At 53.1% G+C, this 26,369-nt stretch overlaps 15 protein-coding genes across 15 annotated transcripts; 8 read left to right on the plus strand and 7 right to left on the minus strand.

Moving 5' to 3' along the window:
• Positions 1–487: 487 nt before the first annotated feature.
• Positions 488–1,129, minus strand: N7510_011225 (H(+)-transporting V0 sector ATPase subunit c; the record flags this gene model as incomplete). The annotated part of the gene is made up of 1 exon (XM_056983150.1): positions 488–1,129. One exon carries the CDS (start codon positions 1,127–1,129, stop codon positions 488–490), a length of 642 nt encoding a protein of 213 aa, XP_056828644.1.
• Positions 1,130–1,641: 512 nt separating this feature from the next.
• On the minus strand, positions 1,642–3,051 carry N7510_011226 (uncharacterized protein; the record flags this gene model as incomplete). The annotated part of the gene is made up of 1 exon (XM_056983151.1): positions 1,642–3,051. One exon carries the CDS (start codon positions 3,049–3,051, stop codon positions 1,642–1,644), a length of 1,410 nt encoding a protein of 469 aa, XP_056828645.1.
• Positions 3,052–4,075: 1,024 nt separating this feature from the next.
• N7510_011227 (uncharacterized protein) lies at positions 4,076–6,186 on the plus strand (the record flags this gene model as incomplete). The annotated part of the gene is made up of 3 exons (XM_056983152.1): positions 4,076–4,314; positions 4,365–5,123; positions 5,178–6,186. The coding sequence occupies 3 exons, from the start codon at positions 4,076–4,078 to the stop codon at positions 6,184–6,186; spliced, it is 2,007 nt and encodes a 668-aa protein (XP_056828646.1).
• A 268-nt stretch (positions 6,187–6,454) lies between these two features.
• On the plus strand, positions 6,455–6,764 carry N7510_011228 (YqaE/Pmp3 family membrane protein; the record flags this gene model as incomplete). The annotated part of the gene is made up of 2 exons (XM_056983153.1): positions 6,455–6,471; positions 6,542–6,764. 2 exons carry the CDS (start codon positions 6,455–6,457, stop codon positions 6,762–6,764), a joined length of 240 nt encoding a protein of 79 aa, XP_056828647.1.
• A 1,528-nt stretch (positions 6,765–8,292) lies between these two features.
• On the plus strand, positions 8,293–10,104 carry N7510_011229 (uncharacterized protein; the record flags this gene model as incomplete). The annotated part of the gene is made up of 1 exon (XM_056983154.1): positions 8,293–10,104. The coding sequence occupies one exon, from the start codon at positions 8,293–8,295 to the stop codon at positions 10,102–10,104; it is 1,812 nt and encodes a 603-aa protein (XP_056828648.1).
• A 575-nt stretch (positions 10,105–10,679) lies between these two features.
• N7510_011230 (uncharacterized protein) lies at positions 10,680–11,044 on the minus strand (the record flags this gene model as incomplete). The annotated part of the gene is made up of 2 exons (XM_056983155.1): positions 10,680–10,832; positions 10,928–11,044. The coding sequence occupies 2 exons, from the start codon at positions 11,042–11,044 to the stop codon at positions 10,680–10,682; spliced, it is 270 nt and encodes an 89-aa protein (XP_056828649.1).
• Positions 11,045–11,705: 661 nt separating this feature from the next.
• N7510_011231 (phosphatidyl synthase) lies at positions 11,706–13,066 on the plus strand (the record flags this gene model as incomplete). Its single annotated transcript, XM_056983156.1, has 3 exons — positions 11,706–11,905; positions 11,953–12,072; positions 12,133–13,066. 3 exons carry the CDS (start codon positions 11,706–11,708, stop codon positions 13,064–13,066), a joined length of 1,254 nt encoding a protein of 417 aa, XP_056828650.1.
• A 1,533-nt stretch (positions 13,067–14,599) lies between these two features.
• On the plus strand, positions 14,600–15,439 carry N7510_011232 (Translation elongation/initiation factor/Ribosomal beta-barrel; the record flags this gene model as incomplete). The annotated part of the gene is made up of 2 exons (XM_056983157.1): positions 14,600–14,602; positions 14,654–15,439. 2 exons carry the CDS (start codon positions 14,600–14,602, stop codon positions 15,437–15,439), a joined length of 789 nt encoding a protein of 262 aa, XP_056828651.1.
• Positions 15,440–15,672: 233 nt separating this feature from the next.
• On the minus strand, positions 15,673–17,096 carry N7510_011233 (lipase ROG1 family protein; the record flags this gene model as incomplete). The annotated part of the gene is made up of 2 exons (XM_056983158.1): positions 15,673–16,975; positions 17,035–17,096. The coding sequence occupies 2 exons, from the start codon at positions 17,094–17,096 to the stop codon at positions 15,673–15,675; spliced, it is 1,365 nt and encodes a 454-aa protein (XP_056828652.1).
• Positions 17,097–17,472: 376 nt separating this feature from the next.
• rex3 (putative RNA exonuclease Rex3) lies at positions 17,473–19,386 on the plus strand (the record flags this gene model as incomplete). The annotated part of the gene is made up of 1 exon (XM_056983159.1): positions 17,473–19,386. The coding sequence occupies one exon, from the start codon at positions 17,473–17,475 to the stop codon at positions 19,384–19,386; it is 1,914 nt and encodes a 637-aa protein (XP_056828653.1).
• Positions 19,387–19,685: 299 nt separating this feature from the next.
• N7510_011235 (60S ribosomal protein eL22) lies at positions 19,686–20,358 on the minus strand (the record flags this gene model as incomplete). The annotated part of the gene is made up of 3 exons (XM_056983160.1): positions 19,686–19,812; positions 19,878–20,110; positions 20,320–20,358. The coding sequence occupies 3 exons, from the start codon at positions 20,356–20,358 to the stop codon at positions 19,686–19,688; spliced, it is 399 nt and encodes a 132-aa protein (XP_056828654.1).
• Positions 20,359–21,053: 695 nt separating this feature from the next.
• On the plus strand, positions 21,054–21,667 carry N7510_011236 (DIM1 family thioredoxin-like protein; the record flags this gene model as incomplete). Its single annotated transcript, XM_056983161.1, has 4 exons — positions 21,054–21,168; positions 21,236–21,283; positions 21,333–21,587; positions 21,642–21,667. The coding sequence occupies 4 exons, from the start codon at positions 21,054–21,056 to the stop codon at positions 21,665–21,667; spliced, it is 444 nt and encodes a 147-aa protein (XP_056828655.1).
• A 361-nt stretch (positions 21,668–22,028) lies between these two features.
• Positions 22,029–23,228, plus strand: N7510_011237 (translin; the record flags this gene model as incomplete). The annotated part of the gene is made up of 8 exons (XM_056983162.1): positions 22,029–22,094; positions 22,202–22,238; positions 22,331–22,384; positions 22,476–22,609; positions 22,664–22,760; positions 22,812–22,897; positions 22,946–23,095; positions 23,154–23,228. 8 exons carry the CDS (start codon positions 22,029–22,031, stop codon positions 23,226–23,228), a joined length of 699 nt encoding a protein of 232 aa, XP_056828656.1.
• Positions 23,229–23,416: 188 nt separating this feature from the next.
• Positions 23,417–24,042, minus strand: N7510_011238 (glutathione peroxidase; the record flags this gene model as incomplete). Its single annotated transcript, XM_056983163.1, has 2 exons — positions 23,417–23,937; positions 24,000–24,042. 2 exons carry the CDS (start codon positions 24,040–24,042, stop codon positions 23,417–23,419), a joined length of 564 nt encoding a protein of 187 aa, XP_056828657.1.
• A 1,523-nt stretch (positions 24,043–25,565) lies between these two features.
• Positions 25,566–26,294, minus strand: N7510_011239 (uncharacterized protein; the record flags this gene model as incomplete). Its single annotated transcript, XM_056983164.1, has 1 exon — positions 25,566–26,294. One exon carries the CDS (start codon positions 26,292–26,294, stop codon positions 25,566–25,568), a length of 729 nt encoding a protein of 242 aa, XP_056828658.1.
• Positions 26,295–26,369: the final 75 nt, after the last annotated feature.

Here is a 26,369-nt window from a genome sequence, read left to right on the forward strand (position 1 = left end):
GTAGACCAAGATACTGCCCCGTTTATATAGAACGGGAGTATTGGTAGACTACGAATGGAAATACTCAGGAAGCCGAGTCTGAAATGGAGTACGGAAAGACCCATATAAAGTACAATTGCCAAGCGCGCAATCACGCAATGTAAGCCAAACAATATCTACCACACCGGTAAACCACGCCCAGTTTGTCTCGATGCTCGACCACTTCTCCAGTCCACACAAGCATACCCGGTGATCGAATAAAAAGAAACACCCCATCTGTCCCTCATCGTCTTTCTCTCTTATTCACGCACCAAAAGAAGATTCATAGTTGCCGAAATCTTACCTTTGTATATCCGCCAGTCCTAGCACCGCCCCATCGAGAAAAGAGGATTCTCGAATGATGGATGTTGGGAAATTAAAGCAAGCTCCAATCCAGCGCTGGCTGCAGGCTGCAGAAAAACCCAAACATCCCTCTCTGGGGTCGACGCGAGGGGAAGGTACCTCTCGCTTAGCAGTCGGCCCCCTTCGCGCGCGAGTTCATAAGAAGAGCAACAATCAACCCGTACAGACCCAGGACTTCCGCGAAAATGAGAATCAGAATCATTCCGACGTACAGTCGAGGTTGCTGCGCTGTTCCGCGCACACCGGCGTCACCGACAATACCGATAGCAAAGCTGTATTTGAAAAACAAGTCACCATTAGCAAGAGTTTGGAGAGCCGGTTGATAGGAACGGGGATTGTCAACGTACCCAGCAGCCATACCGGCCAGACCGACAGCGAGACCAGCACCCAGCTGGATGAATCCCGTGTATAGAGGGAGCCGCTGTTGCAGGTCGTTGGCGACCAGGACCGACACCACCAGACCGTAGATACCAATGATACCTGCCATGACGATGGGGACGATGTCTGGCGAGTGAGGGAAGTCAGTATTATCGGAATCATGCATTGTAGTTTCGTAGAAGGGAGGAAGCACGCACTCTTGACGATCAGGTCGGGCCGGAGCACGCCCATGCTGCAGACACCGACACCAGCCTTGGCAGTTCCATAGGCAGCTCCGAAGCAGGTGAAGACGATGGCGGACGTGCAGCCCAGCGCACCGAAGAAGGGCTACAGCAATACAGTCAGTGATTTGTGGAGGGAATGAGGCCATGGTATGAGGGTGAAGGCGAGGGGCGGGCTGAAACATCGGGATGGAGGACTGGACGAGGTCGGGGCGCCGGGAACGAGAGGCAACAAACTCACCGCATAGACGGGGCTGAGAAGGTGCAGAGGTTAGCGTTTCATGTCCTGAAGAAATACGGTAGAGAAGGCGCCCGTAGTTGCTGGAGCACCCAGGGGTTGGGAGGACCGTCGTGAGGACAACTTACCAAAGTTCCGTGGCCATTTTGGGGGGTAGGATGGTCCGGAGGAAAGGGGGGTCGATCGGGTACTCGAGGGCAAGGAAAATGGAAGTGATGTACTCGAGTTTGGCAGTCTCAAGCCGGAGATGCAGGGAGTGTTGAGTGGTGATCAAGGAAGATGGGAGCGAGATGAGAGGTGGACGACAAACACGCTGGGCTTGGGGTGTGCCGGTCACGTGGTCTTGGCGGACTGAACAGTATCACGGATGGAGTATAGGAGGTCTTATTCCACGTTTATATTATTCTATACAAGTTGAATTTCTTAAAATACAGAGTGGAGGTCCACTCGGCACCCCGGCACATCAAGCTTGGTGTTGGACGGCGCCATCGTCTCGCCCTGCGGCACCGGCTGCGAGTATGCAATCGCCTTCTCGGACAATGCACCAAAGAAACCTGGAATGGCTACCAGGCCCGGTTCTCCTTCGACATCCGGTAATTCGGGCTCCTCAATGTCAGAGACAATTCCAAAGCTGTAGGTGACCGGGCGCCCAGAGAGGTCGTCCGGGGAATTGGTGGGTTCAACAGACACGAAGAACTGGATGAAATCACCCGCCGTGGCGACTTGCGACAGGAGAGACAGATCATCGCCACCCATGAAAGCCGGCAAATCCGGCGCTGCAGCACCAGAGTCGAACAACTCATCCAGGGCTGCAAGTTTATCGCGGGAGGCCGCGGTGGAAAAGCTTACTTCTGGGTCCAGGGACAGAAGGCCCTGTTTCTTGCCCCATCCGCCCCCACCACTCATCACACGGTGCAGCTTACCACCCTGGCACAGAGAGCGGATAATCCGGTCGTGCGGTGATCCGCGGTGGGAAAGATTATCTGGCTGTTCAACCAGCGCCCAGACCGTCACGCGCCGGTCGACGATATTGTGCTCTTCCAGGTAGCGCGGGAGCGTCTTTTCCAATTCAGTCGACGCGGGCATCGGCTTGGTGGACGCTGCGTCGGTGGATGTGGCTACCTGGCGAAGGATATTCCCCATACTGGCGAGGACTTTCCTCCGCTCGGTGACAGGGTGCAAAGGTAGCTGTAGTTGAGGCTCGGCGACTGGAGAAACAGCTGCAACCAGGCAGCTTCTGAGATCAAGGGATGCGTCCAGAGTATACTTGTTGACAGCACTGTCCCAAGCCCAACGCATGCCGAACAGCGTGGTTTCCCTGCCATTGACGAAGACGGTATTTGCAAGCCTCAGTCCAATCTCGTAGGGCAGCGAGCTGCTACTTTTTTGGGCCTTGCTTTGTACCGAGATCAAAATATCAGGCTCTTCAACCCCAGAGCCCCTGATCTGACGAGGCGACGCCGCTTTCCCATGTACGCCATCTTTGCCCACCACTAGAAGAGACAGACCTTCCACCGCCGTTTCAACTGATGCCGGTTGAGGATCGGGAAGCTTATCCACAACAGCCGCAACGGCGTAGAGAGGCGACGGGGAAGAAGGACCATACAGCCGGCCTACCCATTGCTGGAGGAAATCGCTACTGGGATCGAGCCATGGGGCAAAGCTTGGGGTGAGGAGGAGGAGAGGAATGGACTCGGATGCGGGCAAGGAGGACGGGAGAGAAGGGAGACTCGACAAGACATCTAGAGGGGTCTGCGGAGGCCAATTAGCATACGGATCGCGTCCACCGGTCTGCAGAAACCCACAATGTCGGCTGGTCTCTTGGTGAGCCATGTACATGCGATGGGCAGCCCTTTGGTCCCAGTCGCATAGCCTCTGGTGACTGGGTGCGAGCGGAGGGAGTTGCGCGGCCAACCTAAGCGCAGGACCCGCCTGGCTAGGGAATTTGGGGCCCGTGTGGGCAGTTGTGGCATTATTGTCAACAAAGGCAAGTTCCTCTGGAGAAGGAAGGATAGACCATTGGCTGTACTGGGCCCGCACCAGCGAGAGCGGTGAGGGCCTGACTTTTGGAGGCGGGTATCACGACTTCCTCATAGACACAGCTACCTATGGATTAAGAGTAATGGTCGCCTATCTAACTAGCTATAATATTAGATTACTACCGACGCTATTATTTTGGTCTGTACGCTATCATATTGATTATCAGCCTATCACACCAGTCCCTCTGCGCCTAATGGTGCGTGCGCAGCCGTTCAATCGAGACAACCGAGAGCTCGAGCGCATCCACAGAGAGTCGAATTGAGATACTCGCACCGATAAGATGCAACACCCCTCATGATCAACTGGTTCGCGTGCGTGTGGGGTCTTTCACAGCCCCAGTGTCAACTCCGACAACAAAGAAATCAACCGGTGAGTCGACAACTACGCCGTCATGGGGTCTTCGGGGTGGTTTGAGCGGGAGGGGTAATATTTTCTCTGTCTATATCACTCTGTTTTCTAAGCTTGACTATCAACCGGGGTGCGTGCTTTGCCATGTGTGTCTTAGACGGGAGTGTTGGGACCCGAGCGACATACTGCAACGGCTTCCGTCTCGGCTGGACTGACCATCAAAACGGTTATTGACGCTATGAGAGCAATTGCCTTTGATCAACGTGGAAACATAGCGGCTGGGGCATCTTCTGGAGGCACGGAGTGAAGCACTAGGATTGAATGAGGCCTGCGTGTAATGCAATGGCTCCTGGAAGTCAGGCCCTCACCGCTCTCACTGGTGAGGGACCGGGGCACTAGCCACACCGGGAAGGAGCAACGCGGAGCTACCTTCCTCCTTCTCTCAGCAACTATATCTTCTACGTTCATCATGAAACGAGACAGCCGGGGAATTCCCGCCACCATGGTGCATCGATGGGGTCGCCCGCCGCCATCCTGCCTGGCGTGTCGAGCGAAGAAACGCCGCTGTGACCGGGAACTGCCGTGTATGAATTGCAAGCTGCGGAACATCGCCTGCGCATACGATGGGAGTGGTCAAGATAGACCACTCGGTCAGACTGCGACGCAGTCTCCTGCCCTAAGGACAACTGGCCCGGAGCCCGGTTCTTTGTAATTATCCCTCCGTGTCGGATGAAATTGTTCACTGAAAAGTATCATAGAAAGCCGGAAGAGGTTCTAGATCGACTCCGCCATCTGGAAGAAGCCGTATTCAACAAATCAAACCAAACCTCTCATACCAACACCCCCGAATCTACAGCGTGGACACCACGCCTGACAGCCGACACAATTCAGTTCACTCCATTTGGTCTCCACGTCTTGTCCAGTCGTCCAAGTGAACCAGCCTTGGACCCAAAGTTTATAGCCAGCCACCTCCCCCCCCGAGGACAGGCGAGAGAGCTACTCAATCATTTTGCTAGAACCTTACAGCCCACAATCGGGATTCTTCACCTTCCATCTACCAGAGAATTGATGGAAGAAATGTATAAAAACATGGCCACGGGCAACGTACCCGACATGGCCAATCTGATGTTATTTCTTGTCATCTTCGCTGGTGGCTCGCTTGCCTGGTCTTCCCAGCTTCTGGAGCGCCTCAATACCACACAGGCAGAGGCACGGGCCGCCTTTACAGCCTACTCCCGGCTGGCCCTATCCATCGTGGAGGACGACGTACATCCCGTGGCCCCGTCCACCATCGCTCTGGCATCGATCAGTATACTGTCCCATTTGGTCACCAATTCCGACGGCTTTGGGATCAAGGTCCATTTACTTCGAATGCGTTGCCTGTTAATGATGCGCGAGCTGAAGATAAACCGTTTGGACACTCCCGCGAGCTCCGAAGAAAGGAGACTCAAAGGGTGCAACATGATTGAGATTGAAGTCCAGAGACGGATCTGGTGGAGTATGGTGGCGTCCGATTGGTAACGTCTCTCCGATCCAAGGGAAATGCAGCGTACTGACAGGTATGAAACCAGGCTGATTGGATTTTCCGGCGGCCACCACGAGGGCGCGTACATATATCAGACAAAGCACATGCAGGTCAACTACCCAGCCAATACCGACGATGAGCTCATCACACCCACCGCGACAGACATCGACCTACCCTCGTCCGTCCCGACCGCAATGAGCGGATTTCTTTTCCGAGTGAGGACGGCGAACCTCTGCCGGGAGATCGTGGATGCCATGCCGTCGGTGCTATTGGATGACAACGAAGCAGACTATGACATTGTGCTGGCGATGGATAAGAAGTTCCAGATCCTATTCAAGGAGTTGCCCTGGTTCCTAAAACTCGACCCGGAAAACGTTGAGAAAAGCAAGGAGATCGTCCAGCAACGGCCTTGGATCGCCTTCAGCCGCATCTCCGGTCATTTCAGTCTGCACTCGCGTCTCTGTCGACTCCACCGCCCCTACCATCTGGAGGGCATGACGAACCCCAAATACGCCTATTCCCATGAAGTGTGTATCCGGTCCGCGCAGACGGTGCTCGAGCTCCGACGCCAGATGGACGAGGCCGGCGCGAAGATCGACATCCGGCCGTCGCGTTTTTGGACGGTCATGCAGCATGTCTTCGTGGCAGCGCTCGTGCTGGCTACGGATGTGTCGTTCAGCCCAGACGCACCAGACGCCGAGGCTCGCAAGGCCAAAGTGCTCATGGCTTACCAGATCCTCGAATCGTCCAAACAGGAGTCTAGTACTTTGGTCGAGAGCATCCAGCGCAATCTGCAGATTCTGATGTCTGCGCTGCAGAAGGAGCGGGTGCAGCAGCCCCGAGAGGCTCCTGCTACCTCATCTGGGGAGGCCGTTTCTTCGGGCGGGTTGCATGACGCATTCCGCGACGAGCCTCTCAGTAGTGGCCTGATGGAGGTGGATTGGGATCAGCTGTGGACCGAGTTTCTGGCTGTGGCACCGGACCTGGATGCGCAGCAGTGGAACTCCTTGCTGGATGATGTCGACTTGGGGGCATTGAATCCCGCCCTGTTTTAAACGGCTAGGTGTGGCGGGTAGTAATCCGGATTAAGTGTGACAGGCAACCGCCAAATGGCGCCAGTAGTGACTTGCCAAGCCGGCACGAGCCACATCATGACGCAATGAAGGATCGAGCTCTCTCGCTCTCCCTCCTGACTTTTCTCCCCAAGTGCCACCATTCTTTCTGCCTTTTCTTCTTCTTCCCCCCCCACAACCCATTCCTCTACACCTTTTACTCCCCCAATTCCAGCTCCTGATCTCTGTGCCAACAGCAACTCCAGCCACCATGCCTTTCACAGCTTCGTAAGTCGAACCTCTCCAGAGCGTTCTATCCCCCTCCAAATTCTGGGCTGGGCTGACCCCCTGACTGCAGCGACATCTGCAAGATCATCTTCGCCTTCATCCTGCCTCCTCTGGGTGTCTTCCTGGAGCGCGGATGCGGCGCCGACTTGCTGATCAACATCTGCCTGACCATCCTGGGTTGGATCCCCGGTATCATCCACGCGCTGTACGTCATCCACCTCCCCCGGCCGTCTTTTGATTCTCAGCAACCACCCCTGCTAACGATGCGTAGGTACATCATCCTTAAATACTAGACACTGCCCTCCCTTCCTTTCAACTTCTGCGACGCAGCGCCCAGGGCAGCACATTCGCTTTCCCCATCGATTTTTCTCCCCGGGAAAGTGATGTCATGGACCCCCCTGAAGATCTTCTTGCGCGAGTGCTCCATCATGCGAAACAGTGGTAGCAGTGCAGGTGGGATGTCTCGGGTTGCTCGTGTCTGCGCGGTTGGGAGTGATGTGGATGTGGTGTGATCGAGACCATTACACTCGACATCGGATCCAACGACGATGTTCATAATGTTCTAATTACGGTGGCAGTGCCACACCTACTTTTCTTTGTTTTTCTTTTGTCTCGACTCGGAATGGGTTTGTTTTGTGACTTTTTCTCCTGTTTTCTTTTATGTGATGTGATGCCCACCTCCCGGGTCTTGTCTTCCCTTTCGGTTCGAATGATACCAGCGCATTCGGGATGACTCTGGAGCTTCGTTTCGTGCCCACCGTCCTTGTTAGTTAGCTTCTGATAATTAACGGAAACGGATGGCGCTTTTCTCTCAGGCATTGCTTGTTTTAGCACATGCGTAGTACATTACGTAGGATCGACGGATCGCCTCCAGGGCCCTGCGCAAGTCATGTGTTTGGTGGACTGTCAAGCCACAGGGTCTTGGGTTCCGGTGATTGGCGTAGATGGCCTGCGGATGCGGAATCTGCCGGATCAAAGCCACAGGTGGAGGAGGAATCCGAGTCAGTCCAGATGAACATGTGCATGATAAAACTAGGGTCAGTGGGAGGCGTTTCGATTCAGCGCATTCCCTGCCTGACTCAAAAATAATAAAGCAAACATAAGCCAGCCAGTACTGGAAAGACACATCATCTCGATTGCGATGATACTACTATGCGCCTCCAGATTATTTGTATAGTATGAGACGAGGGATTCCCAGCCCTAAATCCGGTCAGCTGAACCATTTACCAGCACCACTAGCAAACCAAAACAAATATATGCCCAACGAATCTGAAATCAGTTGCTCAGTCACACAATCAAGGAATCTGAAACGCCTTCCAGTAGTACGACTGGCGCCGGCTGACCCTGTGGGTTTAGCGCCCTGGTTGCCCTCGGCGCGTACACTTAGTATCGCAGCCGCCCAATGTGGGCGCCACCCAGCGACAACCATTCGTCGCTCTCCCTAGTCTGACGGTTGAAAGAGTCATCTGGTTTCATCGTGGCGCCTACACTAGCATCGTGTTTCAGAATGTCCTTTCGTCATAATCTACGGAGGCGCATCGCGCGTACAGTTCGCGACGAGTCGCGATGCAGTTGGGCGCTGCTGTTTAATTAAGTGCTGATCCGCTTTAACCTGTATTTTATTCTTCCTCTTCTTTCTTTCTAAGACTTTTCGATTGTTCACGTTCTCCCTGCTGTGTCTTGGGCTTCCCTCGAAGATGACCGCTTCATGGAACAATACAGGGTAGTCAATCCCCCACGAGATCTCTCCAGGTGAGTCTCGCGAGAACATCAGGTATAGAAAGAGAATAATTTCTCAAACCAGTTTAGGGATATCGCAGTATGCGCTTCCTTCTTGTTTACAGCCTCTTCGCTGCGGTCCCCCCGGCAGTCTCGACATGTATAGATCCCAGAGCAGAGACGTCCTTGAGTGGTACCTCCGACCCATCTCTATTCGACATGATCCCAGAATGCGCGCGGAACTGTGTGGACAACTTCATCAAATCCCAGTATACGCCCACCGAGTGCAAAACGCCGTCGAATATCGAGTGCCTGTGTCGGACGCCGTCATCAGACGGTTTCACGCTGGGGGAAGCTGCCCTGAGTTGTGCGTTGTCTTTGTGCTCTGAAAAAACCATCAAGACCACGAATGCGTATCGTATATGCGACTCGGTGCAAGGGGCTGTTCTGGCGACGCATGCTACGATTACCGCAACGGTTTTCCCGGCTGTGCAGACCACAACGGCGACTTATGTCACGGCGACGGAGACACCAAAAACTACTTCTACTTCTACTTCTATTTCTACTTCTGAACAGACTGCAGATACTTCACCTTTTTCGACATCTACGACTTCAAGCAGTTCTCCAGTTGCCACACCTCAAAATACAACAGCAGCTTCCAATCCTTCTTCCGCGAAGAAGGAAGATCATCATACCATTGCTTCAGGAGCGGTTATCGGTGTCTCCATCGTTTCAGGCGTGGCAGGGTCATTTATAATTGGTGTTGCGGTATTCCTTTGTTGTAAGCGGTACAGGAGTGGGAACTCCAACGACACCGATCAAGACTTTTTCGAGATTGGCGGTGCCATGACCGAGCCACCTGGATTCTCGCACCCTTCATCCCGGCTTCCATCTCCAGATCCGACCCCGGGTTCTTCATGGAACGAAAAATACGGCATGCCCCAATCCGCGGGCCCGGTTCAGTCATCATCTCAGCGGGCTTTTGTCCCCGTCCCAGAGGTCAGCTATGCAGGGAGATCTCGGAATCAGGAACAGATAGGAGTCGCCGTAAGCTCTGATTCCGAGTGGGCAGTCTCGCCCATGACACAGTCTTCTCAACGCACTCTGTCGGAGGTACTGCCTGACCGGACACCGGGGCTCTATCCAAAGCCGTTGAAATGGAGCCATCGACCTGTCAGTGGGGTGACGCTTTTCGAAGAAGAAGAAGATGATGAAGAGGGCCGGCATGTAACTCCGCCGGAGGACATTCGCAATCCGCCGTCAAGGTCACAAGCCCCAATAGGGCTTCCTGCAAATCCTCGTGCCGTGAAGGAAGGCTTTCCAGCGGGGAGGTTCCTGCGCGATGCTGGACATCCACAGACCCATCTTACAACACCAACGACCACCGCAATGCGCGGATCCTCCACAACAACAACAGATACAAGCAGCGCCGTCGATGATTTCAGAAGCTCATCATCACCACATCTCTCTTCTCCGAATACATTCGCTACCACGCCTTCTAGCACAGCTCAGGGCCGCATCCTCAGCGGCATGCTCCCTAGCAGAAAACCACCTCCTCCACCCCCGAAGCAACTACCCGCAAGAACTCTCGACCCAGCGTTAGAAATAATATCGCGGCCACGCATCGTTCGCCAGAATGATATCAAGCGCGTCCAGCTGCGGCCGGGCCAACCCCGTTCTCCTAGTGAGGTGGTCGTCCCCTACGACCCCGAGGAACTCTGGCTGGAACGAGGGCGTTCGTACATGTCGCAAAATGCAGAACTGCCGTACCCATCCGACGCGAGACGTGCTTCTGCGCTGTATCCAAACAGTCCGACGCGGATGAATCGTCGAAATCCGCATAGGCTGTCTCCTGAGAGTCGGAATGTGGTTGTTTCACAGCAGGGCACGGATTTTGTGCTCAGGGTGGAGTGAAGTCACCTTTTCCTTTTCTCAACTGTACCTGTTATTATTTCTGTCTTTTGGCCTTCCTCCTTTCTTTCTTGTATATTATGACTGGCATTTTTGATATGGGGAGGCTGGGTTCTCTCTTTTTCGGGTCTTGTGTCTACATGATACGAGGGATACCAACTGTATACAGTATTTGCATCATGGTGTTCTTTTTTGGATCCCAGATTTTGATGATAGTGGGTGGGATGTAGCCCACTACTATACCCACTTAGGAAAGTCGACGGGTAGTTCAATCACGGATTTTTGTTAACGCAGTCCTGCATTGACGACCGTCCAATCGATTTTTGAGGGAAAATGACGCGCTGTGTCGACGTTGGGGGCGGTTCAAACCAACGTCACCGCAATAGACCGTCGAGGCTCAAGCTAGGCCTAGCTGAAAGATCCGTGCTGCGCAAAAAGCCCTAAGCCTGCATGGTGACACCATCAGGCCTACCTGACTGTGTAGGATCGTTCTTTGCACGCATGAGCCCTACGACTACCACCCAGGTTATCAGCTAGGACTACTGCGACTGTGGCTTGCATTCCTAGTTCCTGCGGCCTCATGAGTGAGTTGCAACACTCGCACTAGCGCGCGCCATTGTCGCATCCGAGCGCCTTTCCGGCGACGCCACATACTTTCTTGTCTCGCAGCGCGCGATTCGCTCGGTTCCTGACATTGTTGAGTCAGCCAACGGGATACCGATGACGTCAAGCTCCCGATTTGCCCCGCGACGCGCAACTGTTGATTCGATCGCGCCGCTGCGCGAAAGAACCCAATCCTGAGTCTTCGGGATACACTGCTCCGTACCTTCACGGTCAAAGCAAGGGCCCTCGGTGAGACCGGGGTCGACGGAAGAGGCGCGGGCTCTCCCTCATCGCCGGATTTGCTTGTGTTGCCCGAGCGCCACGCCGACATGTGCTGCATTTGAGCGGTTCCGACAACTAGAGACCCATATTTTCAGATGCAAAACCAGGCAATCAAGATGATCGCCGTAATCAGCGTCAGTGAACAGCGGGACAAAAAGATTCCGCCCCTCCCCCTCCTACGTCAATGCTCCATTCACGCACGGCCAACTGCACCGGCGGGCTCCACTGTCTTAAACTCGGAACCATGAGGATCAATCACTGCCTCCGGATACACTCGTGGTGCACCAAGGACACGCCATTGTGGATCCCAAGGGACGCGGACTGTGTGGTTGTCCGGTCTTGCATCCTGCCTAAAGCCAGATGATGACAGGGGCTGAGGGTCGGATCCAGGCCCACCCGTTGTGACCAGCAGTATTTGCGATACTTTTGGGTAATTGGAACTCCATCGAGGCCTCAGAATGCTATATTAATGGCCCTTTCCCTCCCCCCACATGCTCCATCTACCTAACCTCCCTTCTGCAGCGGGCTCCAGTCTCTCGCAGTCTGCCTCTCATCGCTTCACGATAATCAACGATCTATCGCTTTTGTTGCTCAATTGAGTCAAGTTCCTGACCCCTGCTCTTGTCCGGGTATCAGAAGATCTGTAGTCCATCTTGGTGGACGACTATTATAATTAAATCACTACTATCCGCACATCGACCCACATTATCTCGCCCGCAATGGCCACTCCCGATGGATTCGGCACCCGCCAGGTCCGCCGACTGAACAGCCTGGACGCTGCTCGGGCCGATCTCTACGGTGGCCCCAATGTCGGGCTCCCTCCCAAGCATCTGATGGCCTCCTTCAGCTGTGACCACAACATCCCTGTACCAGAAATGAGTAAGAGTCCTACCGACGACGAAGTCTCATCCGAGGAGGAGTCTCCTCAGGTGGCCACCCCCTGTCCACGCCACCAATGATCACCAGCGACGATTTCGCGCTTGCCTTCGATATCGATGGTGTCCTCATTCGTGGCGGCCAGCCCATCCCGGCGGCCATTGATGCCATGAAATACATCAATGGCGAGAACCCTTACGGGATCACAGTGTAAGTTTCCTGTCTGTGTTTACCTATATGTAACAAGCTTGTCTGACCGTGGTTTTGCAGTCCGTACATTTTCCTCACCAATGGAGGCGGCAAAACCGAACAAGAACGCTGCCTGGACCTCAGCCGGCAACTTGAGCTGGAGGTTTCTCCCGGACAATTCATTTGCGGCCACACGCCCATGCGGGAAATGGCCCAGCGCTACGGAACGGTCTTGGTTGTAGGTGGCGAGGGCGAGAAGTGCCGCATCGTGGCCGAAGGATACGGATTCAAGAACGTCGTCACTCCCGGCGATATCATCAAGACACGACATGACACGACGCCGTTCCGCAAACTCACCGATGAGGAGTACAAGAACTCGCGGGTCCTCGACCTGGACTCGGTGCAAATCGATGCGATCTTTGTCTTCGCCGACAGCCGCGACTGGGCTGGCGATCAGCAGATCATCTTGGATTGCCTAATGTCCGAGAAGGGGCGGCTGGGCACACGGTCAGAGACCTTCGACGAAGGCCCGCCTATCTACTTCTCACACAACGACGTGGTGTGGTCGACATCGCACGAACACTCGCGCATCGGCATGGGCGCGTTGCGTGCTTCGCTTGAGGCCCTTTACAAGGCTGTAACAGGCAAGGATCTCACCACCATTGCCTTTGGCAAGCCTCAAATGGGCACTTTCCAGTTTGCCACGCGGCTACTTCAAGAGTGGCGCAGCGAGTCTCACGGCATCGACAAGCCGCCTTCTACCGTCTACTTTGTTGGCGACACCCCGGAGTCTGATATCCGTGGCACCAACGAGTTCAATGAGAAATCTGATATAGACTGGTTCTCTATCCTGGTCAAGACTGGCGTCTACCAGGACGGTACGATCCCGCGCTTTCCCCCCAAGAAGACCTGCAACACTGTTCTCGACGCTGTCAAGTTCGCCGTTGAGCGCGAGCACCAGAAGACTCTCAAAAGCTTGCCTAATGGCGAGGTTGACCTCGAGGTTAAGAACTGATTAGACATATGTCTTGATACACCTATCTACCCGGTTGTTCTACCTTGTACTTCTCGATCATCTGCCTCCTACGCCCAGCCGGTCCCTCCATCTACTCTTTCATTGGTCTACATTCGATATGATATCCAGGTAACGCTGTGAATTTGGCTTGTTTTTGCTATTGATGGCATGGTTTTTTTTATTTCTCTCGTGTTCTTTATTATCACACTGCATCTACCGGACTACTTACCATAACACTCATGATGAAGAAATGACATGCATAGAAGAATATTTTCAAAAATGATACTTGATCCTGTATAGCACTTGTAAGGCGATTAATGTCACACCAACCGATCACCCTCACTATACAAGAAGAGGACTCCCTTCCCATCCATTTCACATGTGATGTTCGAAATAGAGTAGCATTCCATATACCAAAAGATGAGGGGTTTCCAATCCGTGATCCAACCAGAACAGGACACCCGTCTCTTCTCCCTCTCCCCGCCCTCGGCAAGAAGAACCCCAGAATACTCGCCCAGAAGTTCCTATCCATGCCATCATTATTGACTCCATGCTGTATGGGGGGTTCAACCATATGCCGGGTGAGAGGAAATGACAGGATTGTGATGTCACTTAATAACTAATAAGTGTAGTTTTTCTTATGACAGGGCGCTAGATGGCAACTCGTGGGGGATGATGGTTATAGTACACCATACCCCAGGATCACCACCCCGGGCAACACCAACGAATCAAAAAATAGGGGACACGGCACGCCGGAAGTGACAAATTAGGCAATCCGTGGAATTATTCCCGTAGTGCAGCGGGGGTTGAGAGCCGGTCCATGACAGGGGGGAGGTGGAGGCGAATCCGGGGTTGGATACGAAGTCTAATAAACGTTGATTTGAGGGGAAGTTTACCTGCTAAATATGTCATACCTCGTGGGACCTCTTTATCGAGGATGTTATCTATTACTGTTCGTTGTTAGATTCTTATGTTGTTGAATCCAGATGTGTCGGAATGAAAAAACATTCATCCAGTTAGGATGATGAAGTTGTGTTCCTCTACTGACCCGTATGCTCGCTATCTAAATATTTCAGTTGAACGAATGTTTCTACAAATTCCTACCGAAATCCAGATTTAGTTGAATATCTGAATAGTCTCATAGTCCCTGGGTATCTCCGGGGGTCCGGCTGAGAGGACCCAGGAGTTCGCTAATCGTACACTGAAATTTTAGACCGGCTCTTCTGGGTACTCCCAAGTGCGGACGGAATTCCTGGGTCCTCTCAGCTACATGCCCCTAGTTTTTTGCTAGGGGGCCAGCTGAGAAGACCCAGGAATTCGCTAATCGTGCCCTGAGTTTTTTAACTCACTCTTCTAGGTACTTCAAAGTTGTGCACTTGAGAGTACCCTCAGAACGCTATGGTATCTCCTATAACTAGTTAAGAGTATTTAGATGTTTCGGCCTGGACGGTCAGGCAACCGATGCGCGCCCGACCCACCTCATGATGCGCGCAAATGACCCGACCCTTTGAGAAAAGCCTCAATATTCACAAAATGGTAAGTGATAGAGGCTTCACATCCAGTACAAACACTCACATACTGAATTAGAAAACCGAAGCTGTATATCTAAACGACAGCACTCTGCGCACCCTGAATACAGAGGTCGAGTCCTGCCAGGCCATTTCCTCACTCCCAGGGACTGAGCAAGCCCTAGCTAAGAATGTGGCTCCCGAGCACAGCGTGCTCACCACGCACAAGACGATCTTCTACCCCCAAGGAGGCGGGCAGCCCAGTGACATTGGCTTCATCGAGCCGGCGGACAGCGAGTCCAGCCGGTTCAAAGTGTCGCTCGTTCGCAAGACACGCGAGGGCAAGATTTTGCATTTTGGCGAGTTGATCGATGATGCCCACTCTTCGTCCCCATTTACTGCAGGCGCGGCTGTCGTTCAGAAGATCGATTCTCCGACGCGGAACTATCATACCCGTCTGCATTCGGCGGGACATATCGTCGGAGTAGCGATGCAGCTTCTCTTTCCGGATATGAAGAAAGTCAAGGCCAACCATGCACCCCGTGAGGCGGCAATGGAATACGAGGGTCTCCTGTATAACGAGCACAAACCCATCATCCAAGAGAAAGTCGACGAGCTGGTGCGCCAGGACCTTCCGATTCTGATTTCCTGGTCTGAGGCTACAGACCTGCAGACGGATGATACGCAAGATGCGCGAGATGGGCCGATTCGTGTCGCAAGTATCGGGGGGCTTGATCATAACCCCTGTGGTGGGACGCATGTGGCAAGCACGAATATGGTGGGAGCGATTACGATTCGAAAGATTAGTCGGCAAAAGGGGGTGAGTCGGGTTGCTTATGAGGTACCTTTAGAAAAGCAGGAATAGTGTGTATGATGGGGGTCTAGTAGTATTTACATATGTCACGTAGATCTGAGTATATAACCCTCGCCAGCCACAGCCAATAGATTCAGAACCACATGTCTTAAATCAGTGACCGGACCATGCATTGCTCACCGACAACGGGACAATGGCATGCATCCGTCTTAGAGCACCAGAGTAATCATCTACTGTATATAGGCGCGTAAAGGAAGAAGAGTGGAGAACTAGGGCTTGTCTAATTATACAGCGAACTCATTATCCAGCCAGTGCTTTATGACAAGCTTGCCCTCTGCATGTCCATCCTTGGGTATCCGGAAAATGATGGCCGCGTGGGTGTGTCGGTGTTTGTGGATATGCACAGGGTATTTGTGGAAGCCCACGGCGTTGAGCGATTCAATGATCTCAAATTGTTCGGCGGTTAATGCAAGTGTGGGAGACGGGCAAATCGTAGAACCGTCAATGCTGGCAGAGGCAGTATCCGTGTTTGATTGTCCGGAGCTGCCTGGCCTGGGAACATGCAATGATTTTTTCTTGGCAGCTGCTTCTAAAGCGCTGGGCTCACCCGAGAGATAGGCAGGAGCTTGACGAGCGTTGACATTCTCAAATACTTCCTCCACGGCGTGTTGGACATTCTGGACCAGCAGGGGAACTTTGTATCGTCCAAAGAGAGCGCCATTCTTCCCTTCTCCGTGGCGTCGTATCCGTTTCCGGCTGCGGAATGTCTGAATAGCGGCATTGATGAAGAAGATAATCAAGGCAAGTGGGAGGAGAAGTAGAATGAGCATGGACAAAGGTATCCAAATGAGCAACGATTTGGTCCGATTCCATATCCGAGACACTATGCTTTCCGGCTCCTTCTTTGCGGGCGGCAGGACGTAGACATCCGGGTCGATAATCACTTGCTCATAACCCTCGACGTAGTTGATATTCATGTTCTCCAAATCCTGGAATGGATCCACCGTGGACAGTGCAGCCGTATAGAAAATAACAGACCGGTCGTTGCGAATATTTGCGTAGACAGCGCGATGCTGAAACTTCGCCAGTCCCTTTATGAAAATACTTTCGGGGTCGGCCAGAACGCTGAGCAGCGGCCGGCCTGTGTCGCGAAACGAATCGACCATGAACAACTGGTGTCCGGATATAGAGATCGTCCTCGGTCCCATGACATTAAAAACCGTGTTAGTGATTCCCTTGAGCGGCATCCGCACGCCAACATGTGGCGATGCAAAAGTCGTAAAGTTCACGGGCTCCAATTTATCCAACCAGCCGTGGGCATGCAGCAGACCGATCGCATAGCGCGCCACCAGACCTCCGAGAGAGTAGCCGACCATGCTGAGCTTTTTAATATTTTGGCCCTTGGAGGAGAGGTCGTCCAGCGTCTGTTCGATCTCGTGCGCCAGGCGCTCTCCACCAGTCTCGATCCCATCGTATGTCAAGTTGCCACTATTTCCTTTGGCGGAGAGAATGTGGAGTCGGTCTTCGCCGTGTCGCTTCCTCAGTGCGGAGGCCACATAGTTCAAATGCGACGGGTTGCCCCAGAGTCTAGACAGGGAGCATGTGAGTGGACCATCCACGCTCGATAACCAGGAGAAAAGGCTTACCCGTGAACCAAGACACACAGATGGTCCGCGTCGGACGAATTCCCAGAAATTGTAGTCGCCATTGCTCTTGACAGAAACAAAGGGAGGCAGCGGAACACCTTTTCTTTTCTGGCTGACGTGACGCCTCTTCGGCCTGCAGCCTTCGGCGATAGGCGATAAGAACTCCTTTGTTCATGCCTGATGGCTCAGGCCTGAAATAGTTTGTCGTGTTTGCACAAGCCTGTCACTACTTGTGTTCAATGAACAAACAGACAGTCATCATCTCCAACAAGAAGTTCAGCAACGCCTCCTCTGAGATACTCTGTCTTTGAAAGACTAAGCTCCTATCACCTTCTCAATGAGAGCAAATACTCCTGCGACCAGGGTGTCCCGTCGCGTGACGTAGCAAGCCAACGGGCTTCTTGATAGGATTCACGCATCTATCATCACTGGGCGACCATGTTCACCACGCTCGGCTTGTTTGGGGATGTACCCTGTCCCAAGGGCCAGCAATGCGCTCTTATAACATGCCTGTTCTCTCACAAGGATCATAAGACGCAAATACCAGAAAAGAGAGAGCCTGAAAAATCTCTCGCACCGGCAGCCGATGGTCAACCGGTCTCCAAAAGAGCCCGACTCGGAACAACTCGCGAGGTTGTTTCACAAGTAGCCGAGTCAGCAAAGCCATCCCACCTTAGGGATATGCCAAATCTACCAGTGCCAAGCGAACAGCCTGAAAGATCCAGTCATGACAACCCTATACTGCAATCAGTCATTCGCCCGGTCTCACCACCACCATCAGCACGTACAGCGTCCAAACCCTTGGAGTCTATCACCGGCCCCTCTCCTGCCCGCTTACCAGCAGCCCTTCCTGCCAGGACGGCTCCGAAAGAAAGCCTGAACCCTCGAATGCTCACCAAAAAGGCACCAGCAACACATACCGTTCGATCCGCTATATTGAAGAAGCTGCATTCGGGCATGTCGGTCCAGAATGAGAAGGCGGCAAAAGACAAAGACCGCTCGAAGCAGCGCTTTGTTTTGACGCCGGACGAGCTCGTCACGATGGCACTCGACGAAGAGGAAAAGACTGCGCGTGATAACCCGGAGGTTTATTCCAACGTCATCAAACTGCGCATTGTGAAATTGACCAAGATGTGCAAGGAGGACTGGATCAAGGAGGTCATGGCCCATTTGAATACCCGATACTACAAGACCAAGCCGATTGAACCATCGCCTAAGAAAGCAGAACCGCTCAACACCGGTCTAAGCAGCAAACAAGAGATCTCAATTGTACCCCAACTGGTTACTCCGCTTAATGGGCTTGAAGAGTTCGGATATGTCACCAAAGCCCCCACCAAGACAGAGATTGAAACCTCCAAAAAGGGCGTCGTCGAGTCCAAGGGATGGGAGAAGTGTGATCGATGCGGCGGACGGTTTCAGGTCTTCCCCGGCCGCCGGGAGGACGGTGCGTTGGCCAGCGGTGGGCAGTGTACCTACCACCCCGGCAAGCCGATCTACCCTCCTCGAAAACAGACCGACCACATCACGGGCTCCTCGGAAGCATATTTCCCCTGCTGCAGTGAAACGATGGGGACCTCACCCGGCTGCACCAAGGCCAACACGCACGTGTTCAAGGTGTCCGAAGCCAAACGACTTGCATCGATCCTTCAGTTCGAGACCACACCGTCACAGCCTGAGAAAGGCGCTCTGGACCCAGTCTGCTTCGACTGCGAGATGGGCTACACCACACTGGGCCTCGAACTCATCCGGCTGACGGCCATCAGCTGGCCTGAGGGCAACGAGCTGCTCGATGTCCTCGTCAAGCCGATGGGTGAAGTGCTCGATCTGAACTCGCGTTACTCGGGCGTCTTTCCGGAACACTACGCCTCTGCTACTCGCTACACCCCAGACCGCAGCTCGTCCATCACGACAAGCAAGACACCCACCACGCCCCTGCAGGTAGTCGAATCACCCGCCGCAGCACGAACCCTACTATTCCAATTCCTTCAGCCCGAAACACCACTGCTCGGCCACGCCATTGACAATGATCTCAACGTGTGTCGCATCATCCACCCCACCGTCATCGACACCGTCCTCCTTTATCCACACCCGCGAGGCCGTCTCCCCAGTCGCATGAGTCTCAAGGCGTTGGCACGGAAGTTTCTCGGCCGCGAGATCCAGACTGGCGGGGAGCGAGGGCATGATTCGAAGGAGGACTCCCTTGCCACGGGGGATTTGGTAAGGGTCAAGGTGGCAGAGAGGTGGAAGCGATTGGAGAAGGAGGGATGGCGCTTTGAGGAGGGTAGGATGGTTGCGCCGGCAGCATTGGGGGCTGATGCTGGACAGAAGAGGAACCGCATGGTTTCCACCTGAATATTTGTGTGTACGATCTACGTGTGGAGATACCCTAGAGTATATAGAATATCAATGAGTGGACAGACTGACATGACATTCATTTCCGATATCAGACTCATTCGGGGCATATTCCAACCCTGTAGGTCATAACATCGGAGTAGAAGAAACTTTTTGTATTTTTTGTTGTCTATCTCCCACACATCATCAACGACCAAATCCCAACATGGCGCTCGCTCCTGTTCTCGCAACAGCGGTATATGCAACATGCAAGATCCGATCCATGACGAGCGCAGGGACCAGTGATTCCGAAGAGAAATTTACTCCTCATCCTCCTCGCCCTCGTCGTTGACGACGTTGTAGAAGCGGAGCTCGTAGACACCCTTGGAGGTGGAGACGACGCGGAGCCAGTCACGGAGCTGCTGCTTCTTGAGGTACTTCTTGGTCCTGGAGGGAAGAGTTCCGTCAGTATACTTTCCACGATTGTCCAGAGGGTCCGAATGCGAACGTACAGGTACTTGAGGTAACGACCGGAGAAGGGAATGTGCGCAACGACCTCGATCTTGCCATCACCAGCCTGGGAGATGACAACGTCGTCGCCGAGGTTGCCGACACGGCCCTCGACCTTGATGCGGTCGTGCAGGAACTTCTCGAAGGCGGCGACGTCGAAGATCTTGTCGCTCGCGGGCTGCGAGGCGTTGATGATGAACTTCTTGGTGACCTTCTGGGCCTTGCGGCCACGAGCCTATAGGTGCATGTCGGATTAGCCTACTGCTCCGGCATGCCCCTGGGGAGGGGGGAACAGCAAAGCGATAGAGGGTGTCAACGTACAGCAGCGGGAGCCATTGTATAGGGAATGGAGGGAGAACGCAAAGAGGTGAGTATCCTGCGTGTGAGAAAGACCAAGAGGGTGTTCACTGGCCGAGAAATTCATTCGGCAAAGGTGGGAGCCACTAGTCCCCATTCGGGCATTAGGGCATAGGGCTTGTCCATCGCGCTGATTGGCCCGCTTAGCCAGGGATTCCAGACTAGCGGCGTAGTGCACGCACGGGCCACGCGTCGGGGAACATAAAAGGCCAGCCCGCCCGCCGTCCCTTCCTCTTCTTTTCTTTCTTTTCCAGCTCTCTTTGCCAATTGGCTTAGATCAAGTGTAGTATCTGTTCTTTTCAGTTTAATCTCTGAAAGTTTTCTACGGAAAACAACTTTGATTAATCTCATTTTTGGATCTCGCGACTTGGCCTCTGTGCTTGCGCATGCCTCGTCGCACAGTGTCATCGGGCTTCCACTACCCCCGATCGATGCGAACTCCCTTTTCATCTCTCGTCCTGGCTGGTCCAGGCGTTTGGAGAAGAGGTTTCTCCTGTCCATATGGTTGTGTCTCGTAGCCCGCTGGAGTCTGCCCTGAGTGGCGTGGCGTGGGTACAGTCATACAGCCAGACTGCGTGGATGGCAACCTATTTATGAGCTCTACATGTAAGATATAGGATAGATGATAATTACGACCGGCCTCTCTTGGTGTCCTCGTAGTCAACTGTAGTTCCATTTCCATCCATGCAGCGATCTCTAGCGCTGTGCCCTTCCTGCCCATCACATGACCTGCTGTGCTCTTTTCCCGATAACAACAAGCTTCACCTCTCTCGCCATTCTGGTCTGTCCACGCCACTCCCAGCGCCCACTACCTGGCCACCATGGGCTCGATCGTCCTGCCTCATCTCCGGACCGCCTGGCACGTCGACCAGGCCATTCTCTCCGAGGAAGAACGGCTCGTGGTGATCCGATTCGGCCGTGACCACGATCGCGACTGTCAGTCCCCGCAGGCTTGCCTACCCGACAAAAGAAAAGAAAACTCACTCACCCATTCGTCATACAGGCATCCAGCAAGATGAAGTCCTCTACAAGATTGCCGAGCGCGTGAAAAGTACGTCTGCCTCTCCCTCCCCCAAGAAGAAATCCAGCGACGAACCCAGATCTCGATGCAGATTTCGCCGTCATCTACCTCTGCGACGTCGACGAGGTGCCCGACTTCAACACCATGTACGAGCTCTACGACCCCATGACCATCATGTTCTTCTACCGCAATAAACACATGATGTGCGATTTCGGCACGGGAAACAATAACAAGCTCAACTGGGTCCTGGAGGATAAGCAGGAGCTGATCGACATTATTGAGACGATCTACAAGGGTGCGAAGAAGGGGCGTGGTTTGGTGATCAGTCCTAAAGGTAAGAGATTTGGTGGCAGTTGTGCATGAATCGCGTTGCTGATCGGTTGTGCAGATTACTCGACGAGGTACCGGTACTGAGTGGTTTGGGGTCATGATGTTATGATAATGATTTAGAATAATGGGAGGGAGCTTTCCACATGGAGATAGATGTATGGTGTTGGTTCCTCATGAGTGCTATCCCCTGTAGATCGCGTGCCCATCCGTAGATATATATCGCCGCGTACCCGGCTTGCTGGGGGCGCGATCCGAGTGTAAATTGCTAGAGTCGCCACCGCAAGCTCGAGAATCACAAGCAGGACAAGGTCTCTCCCGCGCAGACTGTCCATCTATATACTCTGCGCGTGGACTGTGAATGATTGACGTAACCCAGTGTCCCGCCCCTTGCAACCAACCAACCCATCTTCATTTTTATCCTCCACCCCACCACGCCACCAACACAATGATCGACCACCGTATTTTCGAGGATCTCCAGACCAAAATCGACGAGGAGACCTCCGTTCGTGACGTAAGCCTTTCTTTCCAGTGACAGTGGAATCTGGCGCGTGCCAAGCCCGATGAAAATCCGAGTCGTCACCCCAGCTTGATTAATGAAGCTAACAATGCGCGACATAGGAACTGCACGAGATTGTGCAGACTCTGGCCAGGAAAGGTCTGTCTTCTCCAACCTGCAGAGAGACGCGCGTGTCCTGTCAAACGGCACTGCGAGTGAGAGAGAAAGACCGCAAAACTGACATCCTCCAGGGCGGTCGACCCAAGCAGTCTTAGCTCGAGCTCATTCGACGCCAGCTGATCAGCGTATGTCCATTCCAAGCACAATGCTTCCGTTCTCTCCATTCATTCACTTGCCCCCCTTGTCGGTATCACTAACCCAACCCAACCTAACCAGTGAAACCCGTGCTGGACAATGTCACCACGGAAATCCTCGCCCAGAAGCAAGAAGTCGCGCGTCTGAACGCCGTGGCCAATAAACACCCGTTCTACAAGTACAATGGGGTGTGGTCGCGAGAATTGCAGAACCTGGTCGGTCTGGAATTTTTTTGCCGTGTTTCATCTTGACTGACCTGCTACGTACAGGTGACCTCCATCGAGCTGTGCTCCTGGTTGGGAGGACTGCAGGAGTACAAGGCGGGTTCGTTCATGACTATCGAGGAGGTTGGGAAGTTCCTGGATAGTAAGCTTGCTGTCTCTTGAAATTGGGGATGATGAGATTAACTCGGGGCAGTTCCGGTGAATCTCAAGGAACAGGATGCCTTCCATTTGACGATCGAGGAGTACCTCCTTGCGCTCATTGCCATGGTCGAGGAACTGGTGAGTCTTTGACGCGCACGTTCTTAAATTTGGCTAATTCGCTTCTAGTCGCGTCTGGCAGTCAACTCGGTCACCCTGGGTGACTACACACGCCCCCTCCAGATCGCAAACTTCATCAAGGATCTCTTTGCGGGCTTCCAGCTGCTGAATCTGAAGAATGATATTCTGCGCAAGAGGAGTGATGGAATTAAATACAGTGTGAGTCCAGCCCATCCTCGTGTCGTTTCACTGCTGACGTTTATATCTATCTCTGCAGCTTAAGAAAGTCGAGGACGTGGTGTATGACCTGTCCCTGCGAAACCTAATTCCAAAGGGCGGTGGTGCTGCTTGAACAAAAATTCGGAGGAGAGCGTAATATGTGCACGATCAATGAATCTATCAGGACCGGGTCTTGCTTGCTCAAGAATTCGGAATCATCAACGAAGCGTTTTTGGTCGTAGAGCTCGTAATAACCTGGTGAAAGATATACTGTGTATTAAAGATAATTACAAGAAATGAGACAGGACAACCAAAGAGAGATCACGACAGCTTGGCCGCCTCAGCCCCCTTCTGCGCCGAAGCCAGTGTCCCCTCCTTCCTCGCCTTTTCAATCTCCTTAACAATAGCATTCTGCAGAGACTCAGGCTTCGTAAGCGACGCCCAGCGCGCCACAACCTTCCCGTCCGCCGAAATCAAGAACTTTTCAAAATTCCATTTCACAGGCTTATATCCCATCACGCCGGGCTTCTGCTCCTTCATCCATTTCCACATCGGCGCCGCCGAGTCGCCGTTGACGTCGAGCTTACCCAGCACGGGGAAGGTGACTCCGTAGTTCACCTGGCAGAAGGACTGGATCTCGTCGTTGGAGCCTGGGTCTTGGCTGCCGAACTGGTTGCACGGGAAGCCGAGCACGGTGAAGTCGTCTGGGTACTTGGCTTTCAGGGTCTGATATAGCTTCTCGAGGCCTTCGAATTGGGGTGTGAAGCCGCATTTCGAGGCTGTGTTCACGACAAGCACGACTTTGCCTTTTTGCGAGGTGAGGGGGTAGGGAGTGCCTTTTTCTGGGGGAGTGTTAGTGGCTGATGAATTCATGGTAGGGCCGAAGGGGGAGTGAAACACTTACTATCGGCGGGCTCGAAATCGTAGAAGCTCGTTGCGGACGCCATGGTTGGTGTGGAGGGTGAGAGTTGCGCAGGGGAAAAGAAAACGTGCTGATGGTGGTGATGTCACTGGGGCATGGAATGCTTTAAAATGAAGTTCAACCAACGAACGGACCGAGGTCCCGTATTATTCTGACAAATCCCACCAACCGTCCCAGGCCCAGAACAATAGGTAATACGCCCGGATCCAGGCGACCCGAACGGTTATGCGCGCTTCCCGAGCCGGGAGAGAGTGTCATTGGCCCAGATGGATTGTATCGGTTTTCTAGAACAGCAACTGAAGATGAATAATTAATAACATTCTCTAGCACCGAAGCCATTCACGGTCCATGTGTAATCCTCACCTCTCCTCCTTTAAACCCCAGCCGAGTGTCTGCCCCTTCCGGAAGCCCTCACAACCGTGGACCGTGTAGCGACCGGTAAGCGCCCACACGGTCTGGGATCCGACTGAGGAACGCGACACTGACGTTGTGTTGCCGCAGAATTGTTCCAGGATCCTCCGACTCACAGCCAGCCGGGGTCATTGTTGGGAGCCTTGGGAGAGGCCGCGAGGTACCATCCTGAAAACTGATCGAGTAGATGCAATGGTCAGCATGAGAGCTATAAAGGTCCTCATGATGAGGCGCGCCGATCAACTAATTAGACCATATTCGAGGAGTATGGGTCAATGCTCAGAGTTCAAGTTGGCTCACACGGCATCAGGAAAACGGAGTGAAAGGACATAATTATTCATCGCCCGATAAATCCGATGGATGTAGAGCGCGAGGCTTTGATGTTGAGTAAGTTGTAGCATTCATGCAAACTACATCTAGAATGACACCTGGTGACGACAGTAACACCATATCGTTTCAATGAAGGCAGACATATCAGACCGCTTCACACTCAGACACGCGCGATGTTACTTGACAGAGGTCTGTGATGCACGCCTCAATCCCCGCATGTCGATCTTGTGCTTCGTAGAAGCTCTAGTGGAATATCCCCGACATAGGCTCGAGATGGCCATCCTTATAGCCTCAATAGGCGTCCCATGGCTCGCTTAGACTCCTCAATTCCTGCGCCGAGCGGGCCCGTGCGACAGACGAGATAAAAATGATTGGCAAGATAAGTTAAATCAAATCAAAATCTCTCTAGCTCGGCTAGAGCTTCTTAAAACGCAAGATCTGCGGATAGGTGGACCCCCTGTCCCTGCAAAGAAATTGTTAACCTGTCGTCGCGACACGAGGTCGCCATTGTTGAACTAGAGTATCATTCTATATGCCGGCTATTAGCCGGCTATACGATTGCCAGTTATTGCTTATTATACTGAATCCCCAAGGCCTTGCAGCATTACGTGTGCGAGGAACCATGGAGTTAAGGAAACAGGGATGATGGCAGCAGAGTATAAGCCAAGAAGTTGATTTATATGAATGCAAGATGAATGCAAGAAAATCAAATTCCGTTCGGGTACCACAGATAGTATCTCAATCCCATAGAACTTCAGATCGTTGTATGGGTGTTACAGCCTTGCCCAGATTGCCCTGACTCGGCCCTTAGAACCCAACGGTAATGGTATAGCCACTGCCGGACTTCGAATCCTCGAAGTCCACCTCTCCAACGCAATCACCATACTCATAAGGAGCCTCAAGAGAGCCAGCCTCGCCACCAGAGGTAGTAGGAGCACCAAAAGTGACCTCAGTCTTGGGCAGAGCGCTGCAGGAGTGGGTTCCTGAATTCCATGGATAATACTCGACAAAGCCTAATTGGCTGCCACCAATTCCACTGCTACCAGATGGAAGGGTATAAGACCCTATATGGGTCTGTGTGCCAGTAACAGTGTCAACGAGCGTCCCAGTCCACGTAGTGCCTTCGGTGTTCTGGATCAGCAGCTCATACCCGTCGGCATAGGTACTGTCCACATCCACGGAGCAGCTCACGCCGGCGCCGCCGTCAGCTCCATTGCTGCAGTTGCTGTCGCTTGAAGTGGTCCCGCTGATGAAACTGGAGAAAACGGCGTGAACGACAGAGGAGGAACCAGAGTCCTCGCGGGGTTGAAGTCCAGTATAGCCAACGTCCGATTGACCGCCGAAGTTGAATTGCTGGGCAAAGTAAAAGCCAGACACGTGAGGAGCGTTCGGCATGGATATAGGAAAAGTAATGTCTTTCAATCCATCAGAGGGGACATCGGCAACATTCCATGTGATGCCGACGAGGGCTTCAGAAGCTTGGATAGTGGAGGCGATGAGGGCTGCACGGAGCAGAGAGGTGGGAGTTGTCTTCATTGTGGTGATTTCAAGTAGGCATTCAATTCGAGGCAAGGTGGGCGAAACAAAAATTTCCGTGTGAAGGCATCTTTA

Source organism: Penicillium lagena, assembly GCF_028827675.1.
Source record: "Penicillium lagena strain IBT 129212 chromosome Unknown utg000008l_segment0_segment0, whole genome shotgun sequence".
NCBI lineage: Eukaryota > Fungi > Ascomycota > Eurotiomycetes > Eurotiales > Aspergillaceae > Penicillium > Penicillium lagena.